The 25,212-nt window shown below is 33.5% G+C and overlaps 1 protein-coding gene across 1 annotated transcript in view; it reads right to left on the reverse strand.

Moving 5' to 3' along the window:
* Window positions 1-25,212, reverse strand: part of MBOAT2 (membrane bound O-acyltransferase domain containing 2) — a 156,769-nt gene that overhangs the window by 100,301 nt on the left and 31,256 nt on the right. The window contains exons 2-3 of the mRNA XM_051976082.1: window positions 14,985-15,130; window positions 2,736-2,813 (exon numbers count right to left, since the gene is read on the reverse strand). Of these exons, the coding sequence (XP_051832042.1) occupies window positions 2,736-2,813; window positions 14,985-15,130 (224 nt within the window). The remainder of the gene's footprint in view (window positions 1-2,735; window positions 2,814-14,984; window positions 15,131-25,212) is intronic.

The raw sequence follows: 25,212 nt of genomic DNA on the forward strand, positions 1-25,212 counted from the left end.
CCTTATATTCTCAATTGCAAAATGAGGAAAATAATCTTTGAGTTATCTATTGCTTTGGGTTGCCATTTATTGTAAATATTAAAGCAATATAGAAATGAGAATTATTATTATTACATAACATACATTATCCATCATATTTATTATTACAGATGCAGGCAAGTCCATACAAAGCAAAACTGTTTCAAGAAATTTCTTAAGACTAAATAATAACATAAATCATTTCTCCATTAGAAAAACTAAAAAATACAATGAATAATGGCACTCTGTAACCATTAAAATTGATGCTATCTTCTTTAAAATTATTTAAAAATCTACTAATAAAGGCAGACTTTTAACAAAATGCTTCAAAACTGTCTTCAAAAAAAAAAAACCCTCAAAGTTAAATCAAGAAATCATGAATTTCTAAACAAAATAATCAATTGATATAAGTGGATATTTTATATACATGTTTAAAATAATGTTAACAGTAAAAAGACTATCTTGAAATTCTAAATTTTAACATTCTGAAAATGCAAAGGCATAACATTTATGTCATTATAAAAAGCCTTAATGATGAAGAAATATTTCTAAAAATAACTGCAAGCATTTATATAACACCTTAAAATTCGCAAAGGATCTTTATATATTATATCTCATTTAATCCTCACAGAAACCCTGAGAGGTAGACACTGTTGTTATCATCCCCATTTTATAGATGAGAAAAATAAGAGTCACACAGACAGTTAAGTTTCTTTAACAGGATATGAACTCAGGTCTTCCTATTCTATTCATTGTCACCTTACCATTTTTAAATAAGAAAATTTCAGTAGTAACATAAAATTACACAAATTATACCAAAAAATCCTTAAGGTAAACAACATAATATTGTACTTTTAAAATATACTATATTATATTATATATACTATGCTATATATATTATATATACATTATATAATACTGTAATAATATGTATATATAATAGTATATATATACACACACACATACACTTTATAATAACCAACTTCTAAGGTTAACAAGTAATAAAAAATGCACTTCATTGTGTGATTTCATTTTTTGTACTTCCTTTTCAACATGAACAATGAAATCTGACACGAAATGTTTTATCTAAAAAGTGAAGAAATTCTGTCATAAAACTTGAAATCAGTATAGGACAAAGGTTGAACTTCTGATTTCACTGCTGTTGGGACTCCATGAGAAAACCCTTTCTACCAATGCAAGTTGGTGGCTTCTCTGCAACTGGAAGCTTTGTATCTCAAGCCAGAACACTGAGGATCTAAATGATCTACTCATTGTGACACCACCAGTGTGGCTCAAATATCTTAACCTGAACTGAAGTCTTCCACTAAACCATGCTTCTCTCAAAACCAGAAACAAATCAGAAAATATAGAAACTATTCTAAATTCAAGTCAGGCACTCTCATCACTACATTGTTAAATACTAGGAGGAAAAGTGGGGTACATCGGGAATCTTTGGTTCACTAGGTCAAATAAAAAAAAACTCAAATATTTTATTGGATTTCTTGTCAAAGTGGTGATCTAGACTGTGAACATGTTTAACTTGAACAGCAGATCAAAGGGAATATGGGTAACAGTGACGTGTATTAGCAGTGTAATTAAAGGGATTCTCCTTAGAAATGAGGACCTGCTAAAATAGGTTGCAAGCCATTTCGAGTATTGAAAAGAAACAGTAGAGGTGGTATATTTAAGTAGAAAGATTGGCTGCTAGATATACAAGTAACTGCTATGTTGTTTCCTTTGAGATTTGGCTACTTTTTAAGATTCCTCAGAAAATTTCCTATATACCTGCATATTTCTACGTTTTCTCTGGTGGGCTGACTGATAGAAAATAAGACACATATAAAATACATTTTATAATATGTATATATACACACATCTATACATACATATATACACATACATACATACACATATATATATATATTCTTGTGGATAAAGGAGTTTATTATATGGAAGAAAGTAGGATAAACACTTGCATTCATATACATATATAACTGAATGCAAATAAAATCATTGCTGTAATAGATATTGCAGCAAGGAACAAATTTTTCTGAATAATTACCAAGAATACAAAGATTTTCAGGATTTATAATAAATTACATTGTGCATCTAATTCCCTCATAAGCATTTATCAAAAGGGACAAAATCCTGAGAAGTCCATAAAGGGATATTCTCAAAGTCATAAGAAAGAAGCCCAATACTTTTCTAATTGAAAGGGTAACTAAATTCAAATCTTAGCTATGCCTTTGATATATATATCTATCTATATGTATGTATACAAAGCTATGTTATATATTACAATATAACTATATTATTTCCTACATTTAACCAATGTCTCTAAAGGAAAATGTGAGAAGATTTTGGAATAAAAACATTAAAAGCTCCACATTAATGTAAAACACTAATGTAGAAATTAATTCGATAACATTCATAGCCCATGCAGCAGGAATTGCAATGTCTCAACTTTTTATTGTGTCTTTCTAAAAGTCAGCAGGTAAGACATGCTTTTAGAAGTTCAAACTAGAAAAAGAATAAGCATCCTCTGAGAAACTACTCTTTTCAAAGAAACTTACACTTAAGATCAGAGAGGTCTATCCTTCTATCAAAGAAGTGAACAAGAAAAAAAAGTGTAATACAGAATCTTCAAGTGTAATGTATTAATAAATATTTTAAATTGATTTCTGTATTTTAAGTAAATATGAAAATTATTAACTTACTTGTGCATATTTTCAACTCCTATTATGATCATGATATAATATGAAATTCCACTTTGTACAAGAAAATGTAAGGCATACCTATAAAAATAAAATAACAATTAGAAGAACAAAGTTAACATTCAAAAAAAAGTATTTAATATGCATTCTGGATAAGTCAGTTACTTATCCAGAAATTACCATTACATGGTAGAAAATAATTATATAACATATTATATACGTTATACATAACATAATATAAATATAAAACATATGTATACATTCTGTTTTCTTAGAGAACAGAGATCACTGATAATTTTACTCAAATTTTGCTAGTTCTATTTTTATTGAGAGCAAATGATGTAATGCCTCAATCACATGAGAAACACTTATTATAAAATTAAGTTTTAAAAAGCAATAATGTTTGAGTTTTATCTTTTAAAAGTAGTACTCTTTGAATGACAAAAACTTTTTCAGAAATAAGAAAACATTTGGAGAATTCAAGTCCTAAAAGGTAAGGTGGTTCAAGTCAAGTTTGTCTAAATTTTTGCTCTATTCAATTCTTAAAATTTCTATCAACAAAAGAGCTAACTAAGATAGTAGGTTCTTTCTTAATCTACTATTAAAAAGGAAAACAACTGAAACTATGAATTAATTTGATAAGTACCATACTGATATGTAATTATGAATCCTTCTGCTTAAAGACTGTTCCAATAATGAAGGGAGTTTCTCCTATGAGTGCAATAAGAAGAGAAAGGAGCTAAGGGGATGATGCAAGGAGAGCAAAAGAGGATATATGGAGGAAAAGAGGAAAGAAGGAAAAGGCAAAGAAAAGGGAGATAAAAAGGTAAGGAAGGAGATGATGAAAGGGAAAAGGAAAGGGACCGAAAAGAAGGCTGAGGAAGTAAGGGGAGAGGAGAAAAGGTGAGGAAGGTGAACAAATGGGAGAATAGGGAAAAGGGAGAAAACAGAAGAGTGTGTAAGCACATGCATGTATGCTCACACATACACAAACACATATAAACGGGCATGCATACACACATACATACACACACAATATGCCACCTGCAGAAACAAGGAAATTTCTGCTTCTTCCCACCAGAAGACCAGAAGAAGGTTGCCTTTCTTCAGAAGGCCATAGTAAGCGTCAAGTTCCTATGAGTATTCTACCCACAATTTTAAGAATTAAATGGAGTTTCCCATCCCAAAAGATGGTGGCTGCATTTGAAGAAATGACAGAATATCAAGAGTTTCCACAGAAATCCATGAGATGTACTAATGTGCTTCCCTTCTTGTGTTCTGAGTAAGAATACAAGAACCTCACTCTCTTGCGGACAAAGGAAGTAGGTGAGTGGGTTCAGAGGGGCTGGCTTTGGGAAGGAAAAGGCTGAGTCTTCAGAGACTGAAAGAAAGGGGAAGAGGATAGGGGATGATGTGTGACCTCCATTTGCTTAATTTCCTCAACAGTTAAATGGGGATCATGACAGCATTTATCTTCTACTTGTGAGACTCAACTGAAATAGTAACTATACAACGTGACACAGTAGCTAGAACATGGTAAGCATATAATAAATGTATATTCTCTTCTTTTGTCCTAGAGGTTTCATAAGGTAGGATTTGAATTCAGGATTTTTAACTCCAGAACCAGTACTCTTTCCATTACACCACACTTTCTCATATCAGTTATATTTTCAAACATTCTTTGTAGTCAATATGTCAAGTCAGTAAGCATTTATTAAATGCCTACTATGTATGAGGCACTGTGCTAAGCATTAGTGATACAAAGAAAGGTAAAAAACAGTCTCTGCTATGTCAAATTGAATGCCACATTTTTTCTGAACACTATTCATAATCTTATTACTTGATTTATGTTGATTCCCCAACAGCATCTTTAAGTTACAGGATTCAGAATTAGTACAAGCAGAGAAAATACAACAAAGAGGATAAACTTTAGCATAGAAATCATTGAGTGTAAAGACTTCCTCTCTTCTAATGCTTTCATTACTTGAGTCTATGAATGTAGAGAAACCAATGATCTCTAAGCAATTTGCTGACTACAAAAAGGAAGCATAAACACAATCTAATACTAAAATGAAACTCATCTAGAAAGAGAAGCTATAGTGTTTTGTCTAAATTAACAAGAATAATTTCAAAGTGAATTTTTACATTATTTTTATATTACACTATAACATTTCATATTATTGAAGATTATAATTACATTCTACATTATAACTTCATGTAACTTTATTATAATTATGCATTATAATATTATAAATATAATAAATTTATTATAATTATACATTATAACTTTTTCAGTGTTAGTACCATACTATCAAAGTTAAAAGGCACATTCCTTCTCTATTAATAATTGATAAGCTAAATTTTTTTCCCGAGGGGGTGAGGAAGAAGAATGTATTTTGTGGAGAAATTAGACTTTATCTGGGAAGTATATATTGTGTCAAAATAAGCTTGCATTAATATATTTTAATACAATTTAATTTCAGAAATAAAACCATAAAAGGAAGACTCTCCAAAACTTATCAGTCACTAAAATTTCAAGACCTTTTTACACAGAGTATACAGTAGTCTATGGTTTAACTTAAGAGGGAAAAACTGGTAACAAAAAAGGCTTTTCAAAACTGTACTGATTACCTTAGGAGGTTCTGAGTTCCCCTTCACTAGAGGTTTTCAAGTAAAGAGTTTACATGACCACTTGTTTCAGATGTTACTTTGAAGTGTTTTATCAAATCTAAGATTTTTGTTATTATTAGAATATTAAACCAAGTTCTTGAACAGCATTTCCTATAGGGGAAAGAGTTAAACTATCTTTTTTTAATTTTAAAAATATTGTTTTCTCTTGGAAGATGTTCTCTCTCACACACTTTGTCCCAACTAAGAATTTTTTCTTCAAAACTAACCATTTTTTTAGGACTATTCAAGGAGCAAATGTCTATTTTTCTGTCAGTATTCTGACAATATTCTGTCAATATTAGCAGCTTTCCACCCTTCATTTTAATACATCTATTTTAGCTTTAAGTATGTTAAGTCATTCACAACTCATTATCCAACTGGCTCATTCCTTGTACTTTCAACTGACTTCTTCTTCAGCTCTTCATAAATACTAAATATATTCTGTTCAATCAATTGGTGAAGGTTAACTCTAACAATAGCATATGGTCTTTAAAGCATCAAGAAAACAACCATTTTCCATATAAGAACTATCATTTCATATTTTTATATGATGGCATATGAATATTACAGATAATTTCAGAAGTTCTAAATTTACAACTTTGTTTTAATTCAAAAAAACTCATGATGGAAAATGCTATACAACCTAGAAAATGAACTGATTGATAGAGTCCAAATGCAGATTGAAGCATACAATTTTTACATTTTTTAGGGTTTTTCATGGTTTGTTCCTTTTGTTCTGTTTCTTCTTTTACAACATATGTAATGTAAAGTTTAACAGGATCACATGTGTATAACCTGTATCAGATTGTTTGCCCTTTTGGGCAGGGGAAGGAAAGGGAAGGAAGAAGAAAAATTTGGAACTCAAAATCTTATAAAAATGAATACTGAGCGCCATTACTGGATCTTTATCCAAAGGAAATCATAAGGGGAGAGAAAAGGACTTGCATGTGTAAAAATGTTTGTGGCAGCTCTTTTTGTGGTAGGCAAAAATTGGAAAATGAGTAGATGCCCATCAATTGGACAATGGTTGAACAAATTGTGGTACATGAAGGTAATGGAATATTATTGTTCTATTGAAAATGATGAATAAGCTGATTATAGAAAGGCCTAGAAAGATTTAAATGAACTAATGCTGAGCAAAATAAGCAGCACCAGGAATACATTGTACATAATAACAGCAAGAATGTGTGATGCTCAACTATGAAGGACTTGGTTCTTCTCAGTAGTTCAGTGATCCAAGCAATTCAATAGACTTTGGACAGAAAATGCCATCTGCATCCAGGAAAAAAAAACTAAGGAGCCTGAATGTAAATCAGCTACATTCACTTCTTTTTTCTGTTTTTTTTTTCTCTAACAATGGTTTTTTTCTTTTGCTCTGATTTTTCTCTCCCAACATGATTCATATAAAGCAGAGTATTAAAAAATAAACAAACTTATTACAATAAAAGAAACAAATGCTGAAAACTATCTTTACACATATAATTGTGAAAAATGAAATGCTATTTATATAAAAAAGAATTGTCTTTTATAATTGCCACAAATATAAACCATTTAGATCATATAACTACTAATCAGTGACAGCTTTTCCTAATCCTTAGCACTTTATTATACTTACTTATACTTCCAACTTTTCTATTTCCATGTCTTAAATAAAAGTATATCACTAACAGGAACACTAACAGGAAAGCATAGTAAATCAATCTAGAGTAATGACTTAGCCCTTCTGGCCAATGAGTCTGAGTGGCAACAGATGGGCTAAAAAAGACCTGATATTATATACACATAAGATCCGTCCATAAATAACTGTGACTGTTACAAAGGCAAACTATTACCATTCCCTTCTTCTTCTATAAGGACAATTCAGTTTGCTTTATATAATATTTTCCCTTAAGGGTTCCCCTTTATATTCCTTTTAACCTGACTTAACTTTAATAAAAAAAATTCTTGCCATGTGAAGTACAGTGTAGATCTAAAAATCAAATGCCAAAAGTAATGCAATCCTCACAGGTAAATCTTGGGCCTCAAGAGTTTACTTTGATCAACCTTGGTTACAATGATTTCCTAGAACATCTTAACATTTAAATCTGCTGATTTTTTTTCTTCCATATCTTATTTCATCAGTGTGATTATTCTCGCTATTGATTCAGATCATTCTACAATTTAGTTGACTGTCGCAAATTACTGTCACACACACAAAAAAATAACCATTCTTCTACAACCAATCTTGTGATGATACTCAATGAATTCACCTTCTCAAATACTGAAGATATAATATATCCATGGATTCTTACTCTAATCTTTTAGAGCTTGGTAAAATATACCATAGTTTACTCCATTAACATAGTTTTCAAGAATCCAAGGACACTTACCTACTATACTAAGGCAACAAAATATGGCTTCAGAAAGGAAGAAAAAATAAATGAAAAAGAAATGTCAAAGACTTTCCTTGAATACTCTAATATCAGGCTTTATAAAAAATCATTTAGATAGCTATGGTACTGAAATGGCAACTACAAAAAAAAAAAAAAATCACCATCTCTTAAGATGTCTTATTTTTATCATGACAATTACTGCATATGGCTTCAAAGTTGTACAAAAAGCACAAAGATTTTCAAAACCAATCTGAAGGAAGCAATGACTTTAAAGAAAAGATTCCCTTTCTTTGTGTCTCTGGCACTTGGCCCAGAACCTGACAAATAGAAAACATTCCTAAATGCATGATGATGATGATGATGAATGTAGTGGTGGTCACAGTGGTGGTGGTGATAAGGATGATGATAATAAAAATCCATTGTGTGGGAAAACAAAAGCAGGCTAAAAATTCTAGGATGTAAAGGTGCTACACTAAAGATAAATTTATTAAAAAAAAAAAAAAACTTGGGAACTAGGCATGCACTACTGGAGGGAATATCCACTTTATCAGAACGGTGGTCTTATTAAAATGTTAAATTAGATTCAAGATATTGTACAAGGCTCTGGGAATACAAAAATAAAATATTATAATCTGTGGTTTCATAGAGCATAAAGCCTGAGTTAAGGGTGAAGGGCAGGAGTGAAAAAGAAAAAGGAGAAATTTACATTGTCCATAGGTAAATTTTAAAAAAGAAAAAATATGTAACTCTGGGGGGAGTTGGACTTGAAAGCAGACTGTAAGGAGGCAAGCAGCAGCACCTGAGCTTTGCCAAGGAGAATTCTGAAATGTAGAGATAAAGAGGGAATATATTCTAGGTATAGGGAGAGGGAATGCATTCTAGGGATGAGGAATAATCAACTTCAGTGAATCTTCAGAATTGGAAGATGGAATGTTAAATTTAGTAACAGTTATCAATCTAGTTACTGGAAGGAACAATGTACTAAGGTTGGGGAAAGCAATGTGACATATAGTTACAAAATTAGATTCTAGTCAAATTGTGGTGGGCCTTAAAAATAAGGATTTAGCAGATACTTTAGAAGATGTTGCAAAAGGAATAAAATTAGGTCATTACTTGCCTGATAGCTAGTGCTCTGGTAATGACCCCCCCCTTTTTTTGGGGAGGAGGTGGTGGTGGTGGTGGTGGTGGTGGTGGAATATTTAAATTTTAATTATCAGTAAACAAAACAAAATAATCCTAGAAGAATATAGCTGACAGAAATAAAATAATCTTAAGAATGTATCATTTCAATTTTCAGAAGTTAAACAGAAATGATTTGGGGAAAGCCAAATAACAACAAACAAAACTCAAGAGCCTCAAAACACAATCACTTTAAAAGCATATAATAACTTATCTGCACTGATAAGCACATTTCTGGTTTTCAACAAAACATCTGGAGTGGCCAGAGACAAATACTAAAACAGGCCAGAAAAAAAAGTAGGTGTTATCCCTGTTCTGTAGATATTGGGCTTCAGCTATACATGAAATAGAAAGATATCATACAGTACAGACAATCAAAGACATAGATCAAGTTGGGATTTTTCATCTCAAGAGAATTCTGATGTCAGTCCAGTGTGGACACAGAATTCCATGTCTATTATAATTAAAAGAACAACAAAACATTAAATCACCTTGAAGTTCTTAATCATAAAATTCACAACAATGCACTTTATCAAAACTCAAGACTTTATGAATACTGTCAGAGGTAAATTACTTGATCAAAGTATTTTGTAAATTTAGTCATAATCCTGTTCACATGGCAACAACTCTTACTCTATATCCTCCATCTAAAGAGAGATTAGGTGCATTGCTACTTCTGCTAATAATTCCTTTTCTAAATTTAAGAATGCTTTACTCAGTGGTAGAAGTATCATATTAATGATCATAACTGTGCTTTGCCCATGGAAAATCATTTCTATAATAAAAGCTACATGTAGTGAGAGAATAAAAAAGAAAAAATAAACAAGGGAACAGAAATATCTATTTATTTATTTTTTTCAAAATACTTTCTTTAGAAGCTAAGAAGATTCTCAGAAAAAGCAACAGAGCCCTCAAAATAATCTTTTTATCTACCAATTATACCAAAAATTTATGCAGTGGAAATTTGATTTGATATAAATTTTACATAAAGGGAAATAAAGCTCAATTAGAAAGGACAATTTATATCTCTTATAATCTGTACTTTTGTCCTTTCTTATAGCTTTTCAGAATTTAAAAATCTCTAAGACTTGAGTTTTGAGGTTATATAGTAAAAAAGGAAAAACAGAACCTTTCCAATTCTTAAACCTACTACAACAAATTGACAAATGCTACATCCCATACTTTTTCTATTTATTTATATAACTATTTTTATTAAGGAGAAATATGCTTGCCAAAAGGATTCATTGCTATTATTAAGGATGTACAGATTATTAACCTAAAAATTTCCTTTTTTAAAACAAATATTTTTAGGGCTATTTCAATATAATATTTCTTTTGTAATCCCATAAATATTATTTTATAACTTAAAAACATTATTCTGAGAAGGGATCCACAGGCTTGCCAAAGGGGTCTCTGACATACACAAAAAAATGTTAAGAACCTTCAATGCTTGTTTACTGATGGCATTGTGATAATTACAAAAAACAGCCTATTTCAGAAACTTCTAAGTTCTTTTCAACAGAAATAGTATGTTCATTTAATGAGTCTTGGGGGATTCTAATCTTAGTACATATTGTAGGAACACAGCATCCCTTTAAACTAGCCATATCAAATCTTGATGGAGCTACTTTTGTGTTCCTCCCATGAGAGTCACCAACTTTTTAGATTTGATAAAAGGATTCTTTACTTTAAAAGTATCTATGAACTATTCCTATTCCATGGAACAGGAAATGTTTCTACATTAAATCCATATTAATTATAATGATTCTGTGGACTTTTTAATCTTCCCTTTCTTACTTTTTAGTGAGGATGACAAGTAGCCTACATAATCTGGAAATGGAACTTTTAAGTTAAACTTTTTCTTTTTTTCACTCTCTCTATCTAATTGAACTGAGATGTTACTTTTTCCTGAAAACATGGCTCCTCTTTTTAGCATGCTCTAGCTACACATTCATTCATTTACCCAAACTCACTGATTGTGATAAGAGAAACTGGATTACCCCTAGCTTCCCACTGCTACTTCCAGGCTTTCCTCTCTACTAATACAAGCAAGTCACTTCATAGTCTTTGAAATTCATTCAATAAATATTGAACGAGATAAAATGAGATCTTTCAAGACAGTTGTGAAAATCGAGTAAGGCTTCATCTATTTCAAAGTTTGAATAGGCCTGAAGGACTTTAAGGTCAAGGGCATACTTAGTGTCTCTTCCCTGCTATCTTAAGGACATACTTAAAGTCTTCCTGCTATCCCCTCCCTGTTAGCCCGCTAAGGGCATACTTAAGTCCCCTTTTCTTGTTATCCTCCCTATTTCAGCCAAATATGGGCAACTATGTACTCGTACTCGTTGGTCAAGTTCAATTTCTTGGATAGTTCCCACGTTTAGAATGTAAGATCCTCAGCCAATAAGGATGAGGGTCAGTGGTGGGAGGGGGAATTTGCGTTAGGGATAAAAGCGCCAACCCTAGCCCCATGGGGCCTCCTCCCTTCGATTGTCTGCTCGATTGGTGGGACCCCCTTTCTCCAGAATGTAAATAAACTTTGCTTTGCTTCTAGAGACCTATCCAATTGTTTTATTAATGGTTTCTGATCCACACAACATTTATCACCTTAACAGAATTCTATGGAATTACAGGACATTCTCCTTCCTGCCAAAAAGAGTTCAATCTCTTATTCTCTGTTTCTTCTACCCAATTCCTGACTTCATACTACAGAACTTCAAAAATATAACTGATGCTCTTTCAAATATCCTTACTCCCCCTAACCCCATTCCTCAACTTAGTCATTTTCCATGACTTGTATTCTTCCACCTCATCACAGCTTCTCCAAGACAGTCATAACTTTAATCTTAACATCAACCATAAGGGTTCTACAATTTAAATTCCTTACCTAATCATAATCTATTATTCCACCTCTTCCTCTGCTTTGAAACTGAACGAGGTAAGGTGAGATCTTTCAAGACAGTTGTGAAAATCGAGTAAGGTTTCATCTATTTCAAAATTTGAGTAGGCCTGAAGGACTTTAAGCATTAAGTCAAGGGCTATTCTCCTAAGGGTATACTTAAGTCCCCTTCCAGCTATCTTAAGGACATACTTAAAAGTCTCCTCCCTGCTATCTTCTTAAGGATAATAAAGTCTTCTCCCTGTTATCCCCCTAAGTGCATACTTAAGCCCCTTTCTTGTTATCCTCCCTATTTCAGCCAAATATACTTATTGGTCAAGTTCAATTTCTTGGGTAGTTCAAACCCGTTTAGAATGTAAGATCCTCAGCCAATAAGAATGAAGGTCAGTGGTGGGAGGGGGAATTTGCGTTAGAGATTAAAAGCGTTGACCCTGCCCCCTAGGGTGCTTCCTCCCTTTGTTTGTCTGCTTGATGGGTGGGACACCCGATTCTCGAGAGAATGTATAATAAACTTTGCTTTGCTTCTAGAGCTCTATCCAGTCTTTTTATTAATGGTTTCTGACCCACACAAAACTCTGAACCTTATTCTTCATTCTGACCAGGGCTTCCAATCTTTCCATCCCTATTTCTTTTTAAGGCCATCATTCTTACAGTAATTACATTTTTATTTCTTTTCCCCATCTTGACCTCTTGGGAATCAGGTCACATTTGGAGTATCTTCTTTCAAGTTCATCCACTGCCACTGTACCTACTGATAAATCAGCTGAACCAAAGTGGAGAAAAAGCACTAAAATGTGCTGCCTCGATACATGACAAGTTCATGCAACATAATCTCAACCAAGTCTCTGAGGCAAGGCAATCCTTTTGTACCACCTTGATCAATATACTATCCCAGTCAGTTCAATGAATTTTTCAACTTTCATCTCCAACATTCCTACAGCTCCCTCTTCCCCACATCTTCAGCTGAAAATCTTGCCTCATTTTAACTGAAAAAAATTGAGGCCTTTTGTTGTGAATTCTCTCTTCTTTTTTCCTTATCTCACATCACTGAGAGGCCTTCTGCCATTCTCTTCCTTCACTCCTATTTCACACAGAGGTGGACTTCTCACTCATGTAAATTCCTCTACATGCCTAAATTGTTTCATTCCATCCTGTCTTCTCCAGTAGGTTTTCCCTTCTTCTATCCCTAACTCTGTCATTCAATTTGTTTCAGTTTACTGGCTACTTTTCCACTATGTAGACTACATCTCAAAAAACTCTTCACTTGATATTGCTCTATATCTCTCCTCCCTTTTGTGGCTAAACTCCTTGAGAAGGCTTTCTATAATCAATGCCTCCACTTATTTTCCTCTAATTCTCTTAATTCTTTTGTATCTGGCTTCTGACATCATTCCACTGAAACTGCTCTCTCCAAAGTTCTAATGATCTCTAAAGTACCAGATTTAAAGACCTTTTCTTAATCCTCATCCTATTAAACCCTCTTGAAACTGTTGATCGCCTTCTTTTCTATTATGTTTTTCCCTCTCCAAGTTTTTGTGGCACTGCTCTGCCCTCATTTTCTTATCCATCTGACTGCTTTGTTGGATTCTTTATCCATATCATACCTACCTACTAAGAGTAGAGGTTCTTGAGCATTCAGTAACTGGAGCTGGAGAACCTCTTTTCTCTTGCTATACTTTTTCACTTGGTAACCTCATTACAATTGTACTCACATTTTCACAATTATTATTATCTCTATGCAGATGAGTCTCATATCTATTTATGCAATTCTAATTTCTCTCCCAACTCCAATCTCACAACTCCAACTATCTTTTCATATCTCAAGGATGTCATAGGTATCTTAATTTCAACATGCCCAAACTGGAACTCTATCTTCTCTCCCACCCTACCCATTCAACTCTCCTTTTACAATTCTTATCCTCCCCCAAGTCACCCAATCACAATCTAAATTTCATTATCAACTCCTCACTTTTGTTCTCCACCCTGTCTAATCAGAAATCAAGTCTTGTCAATTCTCCTACTGTAACATATATATATATATATATATGTCATCCCCTTTTCCAGGACTTCATCAACCCTAGCTTGGACTATAGCAACAGCCTATCCTCCTTATCAAATTGATCTTCAGATGCAGATTGAACCAACTTTACTTCTTTATTCAATAAACTCCAGTGATTCCCTATCATTCCCAGGACCAAACACAAAATCCTTTGGCTATCTGCTTCCCATAAAACCTGCCCCATCTTGCCTTTCCATTCTTCCTCTATCTCCGCTCCCTCCACATAATTTGCAGTTTGGGGACACTCCTCAATGACCTCAATGACACTCCATCTCAACTCAGACCTTTTTCAATTGCTGTCCTTCATGCCTAGAATTCTCTCCCTCCTCGTCTTTGTCTCCTGGCTTTTTTCAACTCTTAGCTGAAGTCCCATTTTATGGAAGAGGTTTTCCCCAGTCCTCCTTTATTTTAGTGCCTATGCTCTAAGATTACCCCCAATTTATCCTGTGTGCGTCTTATTTGTTCATAGTTGTTTAGATGTTATCTCCCCCATCAGCTCCTTGAGAAAAAGAGACTTTTTTTTTCTCTTTGTACCCTTCAAAGCTTACTTAGCACAGTGCCTGGCACAGAGTGTGAATTAAGTAAATACTAACTGAATGACTCCACTGGCATGAATGCAATGTCGAAAGACTAGGAGAATGACATGACAGCTGAACGCCACAGGGAAGACACAGAAAAGAGTGATATAGGATAATGGTTGAGATATGCTCTTTAGAAAGAATACCAACAATAATGAAATCACATATCCATGGAATAGTACTATGCTTTTTTCCCTCACTTTAAATAAAATTTTAAAACAAAATATATAAGCTGAATAATAGGGGGGAAAACTACATAAGAGGAATTAACACTCCATCAAACTACCAATTTTTAAATTTTCTAATTCTTTATATATTTTATTTTATAATTTGTTTTAATGTCCATTAATTAATTAATTTTATATTTGATATTACATTATTCAAAAATTAATATGCATTTTAAATACATTAATTATTGTAACTACATACTGACAGCATTATCGGAGTATTCAAAAACATGCATTTCCATTTAAAATGATTAAAATAGTTACTTACCAACCAAAGCAAAAAAGTGAAAGATAAAGGCCCAAAAGGGTGGCAACAACATGTCTTATAAAAGAACTAGTTTTGCTTGAATGTAGATAAATTCGAAACCAAACAGCTGCTAGCAAGGCAAAGAGTTGGCACACTACGAAGTTGACCTGTAAAAGAATACATATAATATTGATATTAGCAACATAAATCCATGTTCATTTCATAAAACATTTTAAAACTTCGTGATGGAAATAGCTGGTTAGTTAAGTAGATAATAATTATTAGTTTTGAGGCAACAGAAACTACATATTCTCAGATAATATATAAGCAAAACTGGGCTCTGGGATATTCCCGTGGACTGTTTTGTGAGGCAAAAATATGCTTAAGAATGTTAAAACTGTGTTTTCATTCTGAAATTTATTTTTTTAAATCATTACTATATAAATCAAGTTCAGTTTTTTCAATTCATATTAAGTAATTAGACTTCTTAACCTGCAGAAACAAATATATGTATGGATGAATGGATGTTAACAATATAAAAATTCTTGGGAGTACCGAAATCAACACTATACGGACCCTCCTACCATTGGAAAAGATTTTTGAGAGTTGATAGGAGTGGCTAAAAAATTCATCAATTTGCTTCCAACCTCAATTTGAGTCCCTCAATTTGACTTGTCAATTTCTACTAAATTATACCCTAACAGAAGAAGGAAAAGGAGAGTAGTGTTCTGACATCTTGATCACAAGACTAATACATAAATTTACTTTATCCCTTTAGATTATATGTATCACAAAGCCTTCTCTAAAAGGAATAGCACAAACTACTTTTCTTTAAAAAAAAAAAAACTTTTCAAAGAAAACTATTAAAAATTGCTCATAATGAAAGTTTTAACAGGAAAAACATAATTTATTCTTTTCTGTGCCAACCAAAGGCACATTTTAAATTTGCCAACAATAATTGCTGAAGCTAAGAAGCAGCAGCAAGGTAAGGGAGAAGTCAAGATAAGCCAATTTAAAAACAGCATTTTCAAGAACTGGAGTTCTTAATCTAGTGGATTTATGAACTTTTAAAAATATTTGGTAACTATTATTTCAAAATTACTGTTTTCCTTTATAACCACCATATGTGTTTTATTTTATTCATTTTAAAGAAAATTCTGAGAAGGGGTTTCACAGATTTCACCAGACTGTCAAAGGAACCCTAGATGCAAAAAAAGTTAAGAATCTCTGACCTTGAGCTATCCTTAAGCTTGGGATACCAGAATGAATTACAAAGATAGAAAACATTTATACAGGACATCTGAACAAAGTTTTGCAATATTTTTGCAAATAAGAGAAGATACTTGGTGAATAAGCAGAATCAAGGAAATTAGACACAAACAATCAAGAAATTTTGAATCCTAAGAGATTATTTCGTTCTTTGTGTTTATATGCTCACTATATAATAGCATTCACAGTGCCTGCCATAGACTGGGCTCTTAAAAAAAGTTTGTGGATTGATTAAATTAATAAGAATCCAATAGCTACAACCAGTTAAACCATTAGGGGTTTTTAAGATGTTATAAATGACTATAGTTCCAGAAGGTATGTAAATAGTAGTTAATGGTCCAGGCAACCTAGTTTGTACTGCTATTCCCTGAGGTATTAATCAGTTGTGTATTATACATGCATTATGACCTGCTTGGGGAAAAGCTGAAAAGTTTATGAGAAATATCTCTTCTTATTCAGCATGACAAATATATTTATGTTTAGAAGAACTGCACACATTTAACCTATATTAGATTACTTGCTGTCTAGGGAACGGAGTGGGAGAGGGAGGGAGAAAAATTAGAAAAACAAGGTTTTATAAGAGTGAATGTTGAAAACTATCTTAGCATGTATTTTGAAAAAGAAAAGGCTATTATTAAAAAATATCTCTCCATATATTAGAGGGAAATGTAAGATTTTATATCTAAGGAAAATGTTAGATCTAGGCAAGGAAGGAAACTATAAGAAAACTATTTTGAGTAAAAAGACTCAAAATCAGGGAGCAGCTGGATGGTACAGTGAATAGGAGGAGTCTGGCCCTGAAATCAGGAGAATGAGTTCAAATTCGAGTTCAGACACTTAACACACTTTTTAACTGTGTAACCCTAGGCAAGAAACTCTCTCCCAACTGCTGAGAGTTAGTGCATGTATATGTATGTGTGTGTGTGTGTGTGTGTGTGTGTGTGTGTGTGTGTGTGTGTGTAAGAGAGAGAGAGGAGAGAGAAGAGAGAGAGAGAGAGGAGAGGGGAGGGAGGAGAGAGGGAGGAGAGGGAAGAGAGGAAAGGAGAGAGGGAAGAGGAAAGGAGAGAGGGAGAAGGGAGAAAGGGGGGGGGGGGAAGAAATAGGATTGGGTCCCCACCTCCGGCAGGGTCAAAGAATGTTGTTTAAATTGCGGTCAGTTAAGAGTATTGTAATACTGGCTGCTAAAACAGGTAGAGACAAAAGAAGTAGGACTGCTGTAAGAGAGAGAGAGAGAAAGAGAGAAGAGAGAGGAGAGAGAAGGAAAGGAGAGAGGGAAGAGAGGAAAGGAGAGAGAGAGAAGAGAAAGAGAGGGAGGGGGGAGAGAGAGAGAGAAAGAGAGGGAGGAAGGGAGACAGACTCAAAATCAGTGTCAGGAAGGTATCATGTGGAAATCATGTAGCAATATTACAGAAAATAAGAAAAAATTATTGTAATTATTGTAGAATTATTGTAATTAATATGGATTTAATGTAGAAATATTTTCTGTTCCATGGAATTTGAACAACACAAAGATGCTTTTAGGGTAAAGAATCCCATTATCAAATCTAAGGAGAAAAAAAAAAAAAAAAAAAAAAACCGTAGCGGCTGTTGGTGACTCTCCTGGGAAGAATACAAAATTAGCTCCATAAAGATCTGATATGGCTACTTTAAAGTATTGCTGTGTTCCTACAATATGTACTGCGATTAGAGTCTCCAAGACTCATTAAATGCACATACTATTTCTGTTAATTGATGTGGGAATCAAGATACTTTCAGAAAAAAACTTAAAATATAGCCCTGATGACTGAAGTTCTAAGGGGAAAAAAAAAAAAAAACAGAAGAATTTGGAGGCAAAATATGTATTCTTTATTTCTTCTAATTAAAAGTTGTGATTATGGACAAGGAAAAAAGATAAGGAAATTGTGGTTTCATAGACTTCAAGAAGTAAAATACTTCCTGCTTAAGTTATTAGAATGAATTATAAAAATAGAAAACAACTAAGTTTCCAAAAGGTAACTTGACAAAGTCTTCTACAATATTCTTACAGAGAAGAGAATATATTTGGTGAGTAAGTAGAGCCAAGGAACATTAGACACACAGGATTAGAGATTTCAACTCCTGAGAAATTATTTCATTCTTTGTATTTGTAACCCTATCACCTAGCATTTAGTGACTGGCACAGAGTGAGTTCTTAATACATATTTGTTGATTGATTAAAGAGCATCAAGGTCAATCCCCTAATTTCACAGCTGAGGAAATTAAAACACAGATGATTTATCCAAAGTGAAACTGTAGGAAGCGGAGGGACCAGAATTCAAACCTAACTAGAATGCCAATACATTCTCTACTATACCACATGGACCTCTTTGACATCACGTTGAAAGGTACACCTCACAAATTTGTACCACAGATTTCTGTCTTCTTTAACATGAACAATTACTATGATAAAATGCAGAAAAAATACTGAGAAAATTTGTCAATTGTAGAAATTTGGAAGTGATGTCCAACATACTAAGTAAAAATTAAAACGATAACACAAAACAGTTATAGTGTTTTCATGTAAGCAAAACACTTTAGACATCTCAATCTACCTTCATATTAATCTTGTAATGTAAGTATTTGGTGTTAGTATCCCCATTTTATAGACAAGGAAACTGAGGTTCACAGAAATTAAATGATTAGTTTTCCCTGTTAAATAATAACATGGCTAGTAATTCTAAGAAATGGGTTTGGGACCAAGTGTTCCTGACTCTTAAATAAATGCTGCCTTGTTAAAGGAAGCCAGGTGCAAAACAGAAAGTTAAACATTTTAAATGACATGACTAAACAATAGTTCAGGTGAAAGAAACTTATGAATTTCAGTGTTAAGCGTATTACCAAGTTCCAATGACTATTGTAGTTAAAAGTTCACCCTTAAGCCAATTTAAGATGGCCCCTAAGAAAGTGGAGCACTCCAGGAGAATTAAAGTCCCTGGAGGACAAGAACTATTTTATTTTTGTCTCTATATTCCTGAGACTTAATGCAGTGCCTGGTACATTTAGTGTTTTTAAAATTATAAAATCAGAGAATTTTGTAAGTAGAAGGGACCTTCAGCAGCTCTGTAGTCCAACCAATACTTGACAGAAATTCCCATAGTTAACAGACCCTGACGTGAAGTCATCCCATTTCTGCTTGAAAACTTCAGGTAAGGTGATATTTAAATTAAATCTTAAAAAAGACCATACATATTCCAAAGGTAGACATGAGGAAGAAGATCATTTTATGCATGGGATCCACCAACCTCCTGATTTCCTAGGTTTGCAACTTCAGTGTCATTTTCTACTTCCCCCTATAGCCAAAATATTGCTAAATCTTATTTCTACCTCATAAAATCTCTCATACAGAAGATTCCTATGGCCCAACCAGTTCAAAATGTCCATAAGAGAAGTGGAAATGTGGGTTTGGAGATCAGACTCCCAATTACAGTAATGCTACTTGTATAGAAAAATAAACTCAAACAACAACAACAAAAGGAAAAACCTACACAGACACATTCTATAATGTGATATGATAACCAAATCATGGTACATTTAAGTCAAGTACACAGGACAGACTCAGGAGATCATACCAGAGATGACAAGAAAATGTGTATATGTATAAAGCCCTTTGTAAACCAAAAAGTACTATGTAAATGTTGTTCTATAAGTTACATATTATAAGATATGTATCTAAGTATATTTAAATATTTCACATAATTTTTAAATTTTAAAAATGTATTACTGGTACAATATGTTAATAGAAAGAAAGATTTATAGTAAGTTCATCACCATCACAGAAAAAAATGTGTTTGGTTGGCCTTGTTATTGAACCTCTTCCAAAATGTTTCCTCATTTGCAAAATGAAAGGGCTGAATTTATTAGCTTTTAAGGGTCCCTTCCAGCTAAAAATCTATACTCCTATTAATTTTGCTTATTATTTGGCAGAAGGTAGATAGCACACTTAGCAAATATGCATATGGCACAAAACTGAGAGGGATAGTTAACATGCTAAATCACACACACAAAAAATCCAGTTAAAATAAAACACTGAATCAAATCTTCAGTACTTAAAGGACCCATAATTTGGTTAGCTTGGGCTCTCCCCTCCACTATAGTGAATGACTTATAAACAGCAAAGGTGGCCTTAGAGTATAGGTTCCTAACCCTTGTATATCATGGATTCTTCTGGCAATTTGATAATTCCTAAGGAATCCTGAGAATAATGCTTTTAAATGCATAAAATAAAATACAAAATATTATGAAACAAATCAATTATATCAAGATAGTTTGTATATGTATATGTATATACACATGTATTTATCCATTATATAGAGAAGTATTCATGAACTCCAGTTTTCAAACCCCTGATCTACAGTTACTACAAATATTCATTATCATATAAATGATTTGAGCTAGGGCGACTCTTGGACCTAAGAGATAAGTCACTCTCCATCAATGATAGATAGGTTCATATTAGAAATCTCTCCAGCTTGGTAATACTTTTAGGAATCAGAGTAGAACAATGCACAGAGTAGCTATGTTGATTAGCTTTACTAAAGTACTTTTTACTCTTTTCTTTTTAATTCTTTGTTAATAAGTATGGCTCTCTGGAGAGGGCAATGGGAAAAATATATCTGGAAAGAAAGATGATTTTTAAAACAAAACATATCAATGTATTTTTAATGAAAACACTAAATATCAAAAAGCTACTTAGAGTTCAATAACACAAATGAATACTTTATTTTAAAACATTATTACAATTTTAAAAATCTAATTAAATAACATTTGGTTCACAGAAATTGTTTGATTATTTATTATATTAAATCGTAGTATTAGGTGGCTACATTGATTTTGCAGCTATCAGATCTTTTCCCTATGTATAACCCCTTATCATTGTCCAAGAAAGATAAGAGGTCAGAGAGAGAGAGATCTAGAGTCAAGTACTCTAGTCTAAAACTTCTGGTTCAAACTAGCTTTTTTGGAGAATAGAATTTGAGAAGAGGTAGGAAGGAGAAGGGACTTTGACCTTGAAGATGGACAAAGAATGACACAGTACAAGATTGTCTGGAAACCAAGACTAAAGCTATGTCTTTATGTTGAATTTTTCAAATCTGGAATGGAACACATACCGCTCAAGTAGGAACAGACTGGAACTCAATAAACTAAACACACACAATGCAAAAGAAGGGACAACCCAGAGGATGGTTCTTGTTGGCTTTTAGAACCATCATCTCTTTAAGCAGTAGTTTATTTTTTTTTTTATTACACATTAGAAATCATATTAACACCAGAGAGCTAACTAGTCCAATTCTGTTTATCTGAATGCAAGAAGGGAAACTCCAAGAACAGAGTCCTAAATCACTGAAGTTTTTGTGAACTCAATTTGGATTCTGCCAGTATTAACAATCATACATTTCACAGAGAGGAGTTTATTGATTCATTTTCAAGATTGCCTAGAGAGAGAACAATCCCCAAAGATAATTTGAGTCAGTGCAGCAGGTACTCTTGTCAGAGGCAGGTGTGTGAACTGAGATAGGCAGCCATTTATTCTTTTTCTGGGTTTTAAAGGCCAGTGGTTCAAGAGGGAAGTGAGATGCTGAGAAAGCTCCACCTCCACAAAGGGAGGGGGAGTAAATTCCTCAAGCCTGTGGATTTAGGGCCCCAGCTTCAAGATGATTGACAACTTATGCTTCCCTGATAGCCAGAGCAACCTGTTATATATGGATCCCAGAATACCCTGCAACACTACACAGCCTCCCTGCTCCCAGGAGTCTATAGCCCACACACTTAGAATCACAAGTCTAAGATTTTTTTCCCCCTAAGTGTAATTTTATATTTCAGTCCACCACTCCTCTGGGATGTGACAGGGTTACAAAAGCAAGGAAGGAGTTGGAACATACAAGAAGGCCTCTAACAGATGTACAGAGTTCACTGACCCACAAGTGTGGCTGTTACCTCCAATCTGACAATGGGTGGGGTAAGGAACATCAAAGGCACGGAACTTCTAAAAGCCAGAATACGATCCACAAGAGAGTGAAAATAGGCACTGACTATTAGGGACAGAAGACTTAAGAGTTCACACAGAACTTTATGGTTTCAAAAAACTTTACAAATATAATCTTGATACCAATAATCACACAGTGAACTTCAATTTCTTGTCCAGGGTTACGCAATCTGTCAAAAAGCATTTTTAATGCAGGTATTATACTAGGCCATGAGGACATAAAAGACAGATATGAAACACTCCTTGCTATCAAAAAGCTTACATACCTCTGTCAAGTGCATAAAGCTGACTTGGAATCTAGATCTTTCCAACTCCAAGTTGGAGCCTTGAACTACCATAAAACTATCCACCTCTTCCAATGTGCCCTTCGAAGAGTTTACTCTATAAATTTGCTTTCATCTTAAATCTTTTCCTTAGTCAATCTTCCTACCTTCTAGCGCTCATTGAGACTTGGCTCCAACTTGATGACAAATCCCATCTTTTGATGTTAAGCTTTTCTAATATCATTTAATGCCAGTCCCTTTCTTCTATTATTTCCCTTTTATTTTGCATATATCTTGTCTATTCAGAATTGTTTGCATGAGTTCCTCTGAATGTAGAAACTGCCTTTTAACTTTCTTGTGTTCCTAAAGCTTAACACAAGGTCTGAAATAAAAAAGACAATGTTTACTGGCTACCTGATAAAATAACTCTGTTCACTATATGTCTTTAAAACTTTGCAAATGAATTCATGATTTAAACTAAAGGTGCCCTTAACTTTCATTCTCTCCTCTCTCTTCTCTCTCTCTCTCTCCTCTCTCTCCCTTTCTCCAGTTGGTAAGAATATCTGTTTGCTGATTGATGTAGTTACTACAATTCATTTGGTCTCTTTATGATGTGACTTAAAACTTCCTTAGGAAATGATAATAAGAGATGTGTTCTTTTATGAAATGACACTTTTCCAAAATTAAGAGAAATTTAACAAATGTTATCCAATAATTTGTAAAAAGAGAGAGTGAACAGAATCAGACATCTATCATGACATAGAAAGCCAATGCAGTATGGACTCTTACTATTTGTCTGGCTGTTATTCCCCCTTTTCCCTCATCACTTACATGGTTGTGTGACCTTCTTACTCACGGCAATCAGAGACCATGTCGCCTAACCCTATTAGAGTTCTTGCAGTGTTGGCACTCTCCCATATGGCTATGTTGTACTGATTCATGGTTAAGTTAAAACTCACCTAATCCACTGTTATATTTAGTTCGCAGCAGGTCATGCTTTACATGCCATCCCCAGAACATTCTCAATATGGGCATATTGTCATCTGCTCTAAAATCCAATGTACCTCTCCCCTCCCTCCTAACTCTTGCCCTATAATCAATACTAATATTATACTGGGAAAGGCAGGACAATGTTGTTCACAGTCCCTGAGACTGCCTCCTGCAAAGTTCTGTTCCCAGGCCATGAGTCTTTTCTTTATTGAATTGTAAGCTTCCTCAGAGAGACCTGTCTCACTTTTGTCACTGTAGCCCCAATTAGCTCACAATAAGCTCTAGTGATACTTTCTTCACTGAATAATCACTTAGGCACAAGGTCAGTTTCCAGTATAGATGTGGCTCTAAGACCTCGGGCAGTTACTTAAGAGCTGGATCAAAACTTTTCAAAAACCCTTAAAGCAAAAATGCAAATAAGCTATATATATGCATTTGTGGAAAGATTTTCCAAAGTAACAAACTCATAGTTCTGATTTAAAAAAAAAAAGTTGTGGGAAAACATATTGAGGTCTTATACGTGGAAGAATAACCATAATAATTGTGAAAAGTTAATAGAACACAATCAAAATGTTTTCCATCGTTCATGATAAAATAATGTTTTCCATCGTTCATTAAATCTTCATTCAGTTTACAAGGATTTACTAAAATCCTACTATGGTAGAATATAAAGGATATAAAAAGAGCCTACTATGTATCAAGCACTGGATTTGACACTGGAAATGCCCTGTAAGGAGCCAGCCTCCATTCTACTGGGAGGAAAACAACACAAACACAGATAAGTAAATATAAAACATACATGAAGTAAATAAATTTAATTTCTTCATGGAAGAACTCACAGAGGAGCAGGACAGGTCTCATGTACAAGATGAAATTCTAGGAATTTGAGGAAGAGATTATATAAAGAAGAAATGAAGAGGGAAATCAATAGCACTGATGACAAATTTAAAGGACATTTTAAGAGATATATTCACATAATCACTTTTGAAATGAGAAGATTGGAATCTAAGATCTCTTTCTACCTCTAAAACCTTATGATTATAGTCCCCTGCTTTATTAAAGGAAATATACCATCACTAATGATTACAATGTACCATACAACATATCATTCATGTCATGATTTTATTTCTCTATACATTGTTCTCAGAAATTGAAATTGAAATTAGTAGTTCAGAAAATCAGGACGATCAATTCTCAGAAGTCAACTAATCCAAACCATACCTGATTAGAAATTAGCTCTATAATACACCAGACAAGCCTTTGCTTAAAGAGCTCAGATGGGAGGAACACACTGTCTTCTAGAGGAGCCATTCCACTTTGGATGCAAGTAGAAACTTCATCCTATTGTCAAACGAAATCTATTTTTTTGAGACTTCTCTTACTTCTACTTCTGTCCTCTGGGGCCAAAATAAAATTATCCTATTTTACATGATAATTTTTCAAATACCTTAAGAGAGATATCATGATTCTCCATGTTTTCTTTTAGCTGAACAATCCCAGTTCTTTCAAATCTTCCTAAGGCATCATTTCAAGATCTTCTCCATCTAAGTCACCCTCCAGTTTAATCAATGTTGTTAACTTCTGTTAGTGCTCAACTCATTGCTAACAATAGAAAGATGCTAATTATAGTAGCCCATATCAAGCTTTATTTAAATGACCAAATTAGTCAAATATTTGAACAAAATCAATGTTTTTGATATATGGTATATTTGCATAATGTGTACAG

The sequence above is a fragment of the Antechinus flavipes genome, chromosome 2 (assembly GCF_016432865.1).
Source record: "Antechinus flavipes isolate AdamAnt ecotype Samford, QLD, Australia chromosome 2, AdamAnt_v2, whole genome shotgun sequence".
Classification (NCBI taxonomy): Eukaryota; Metazoa; Chordata; class Mammalia; order Dasyuromorphia; family Dasyuridae; genus Antechinus; species Antechinus flavipes.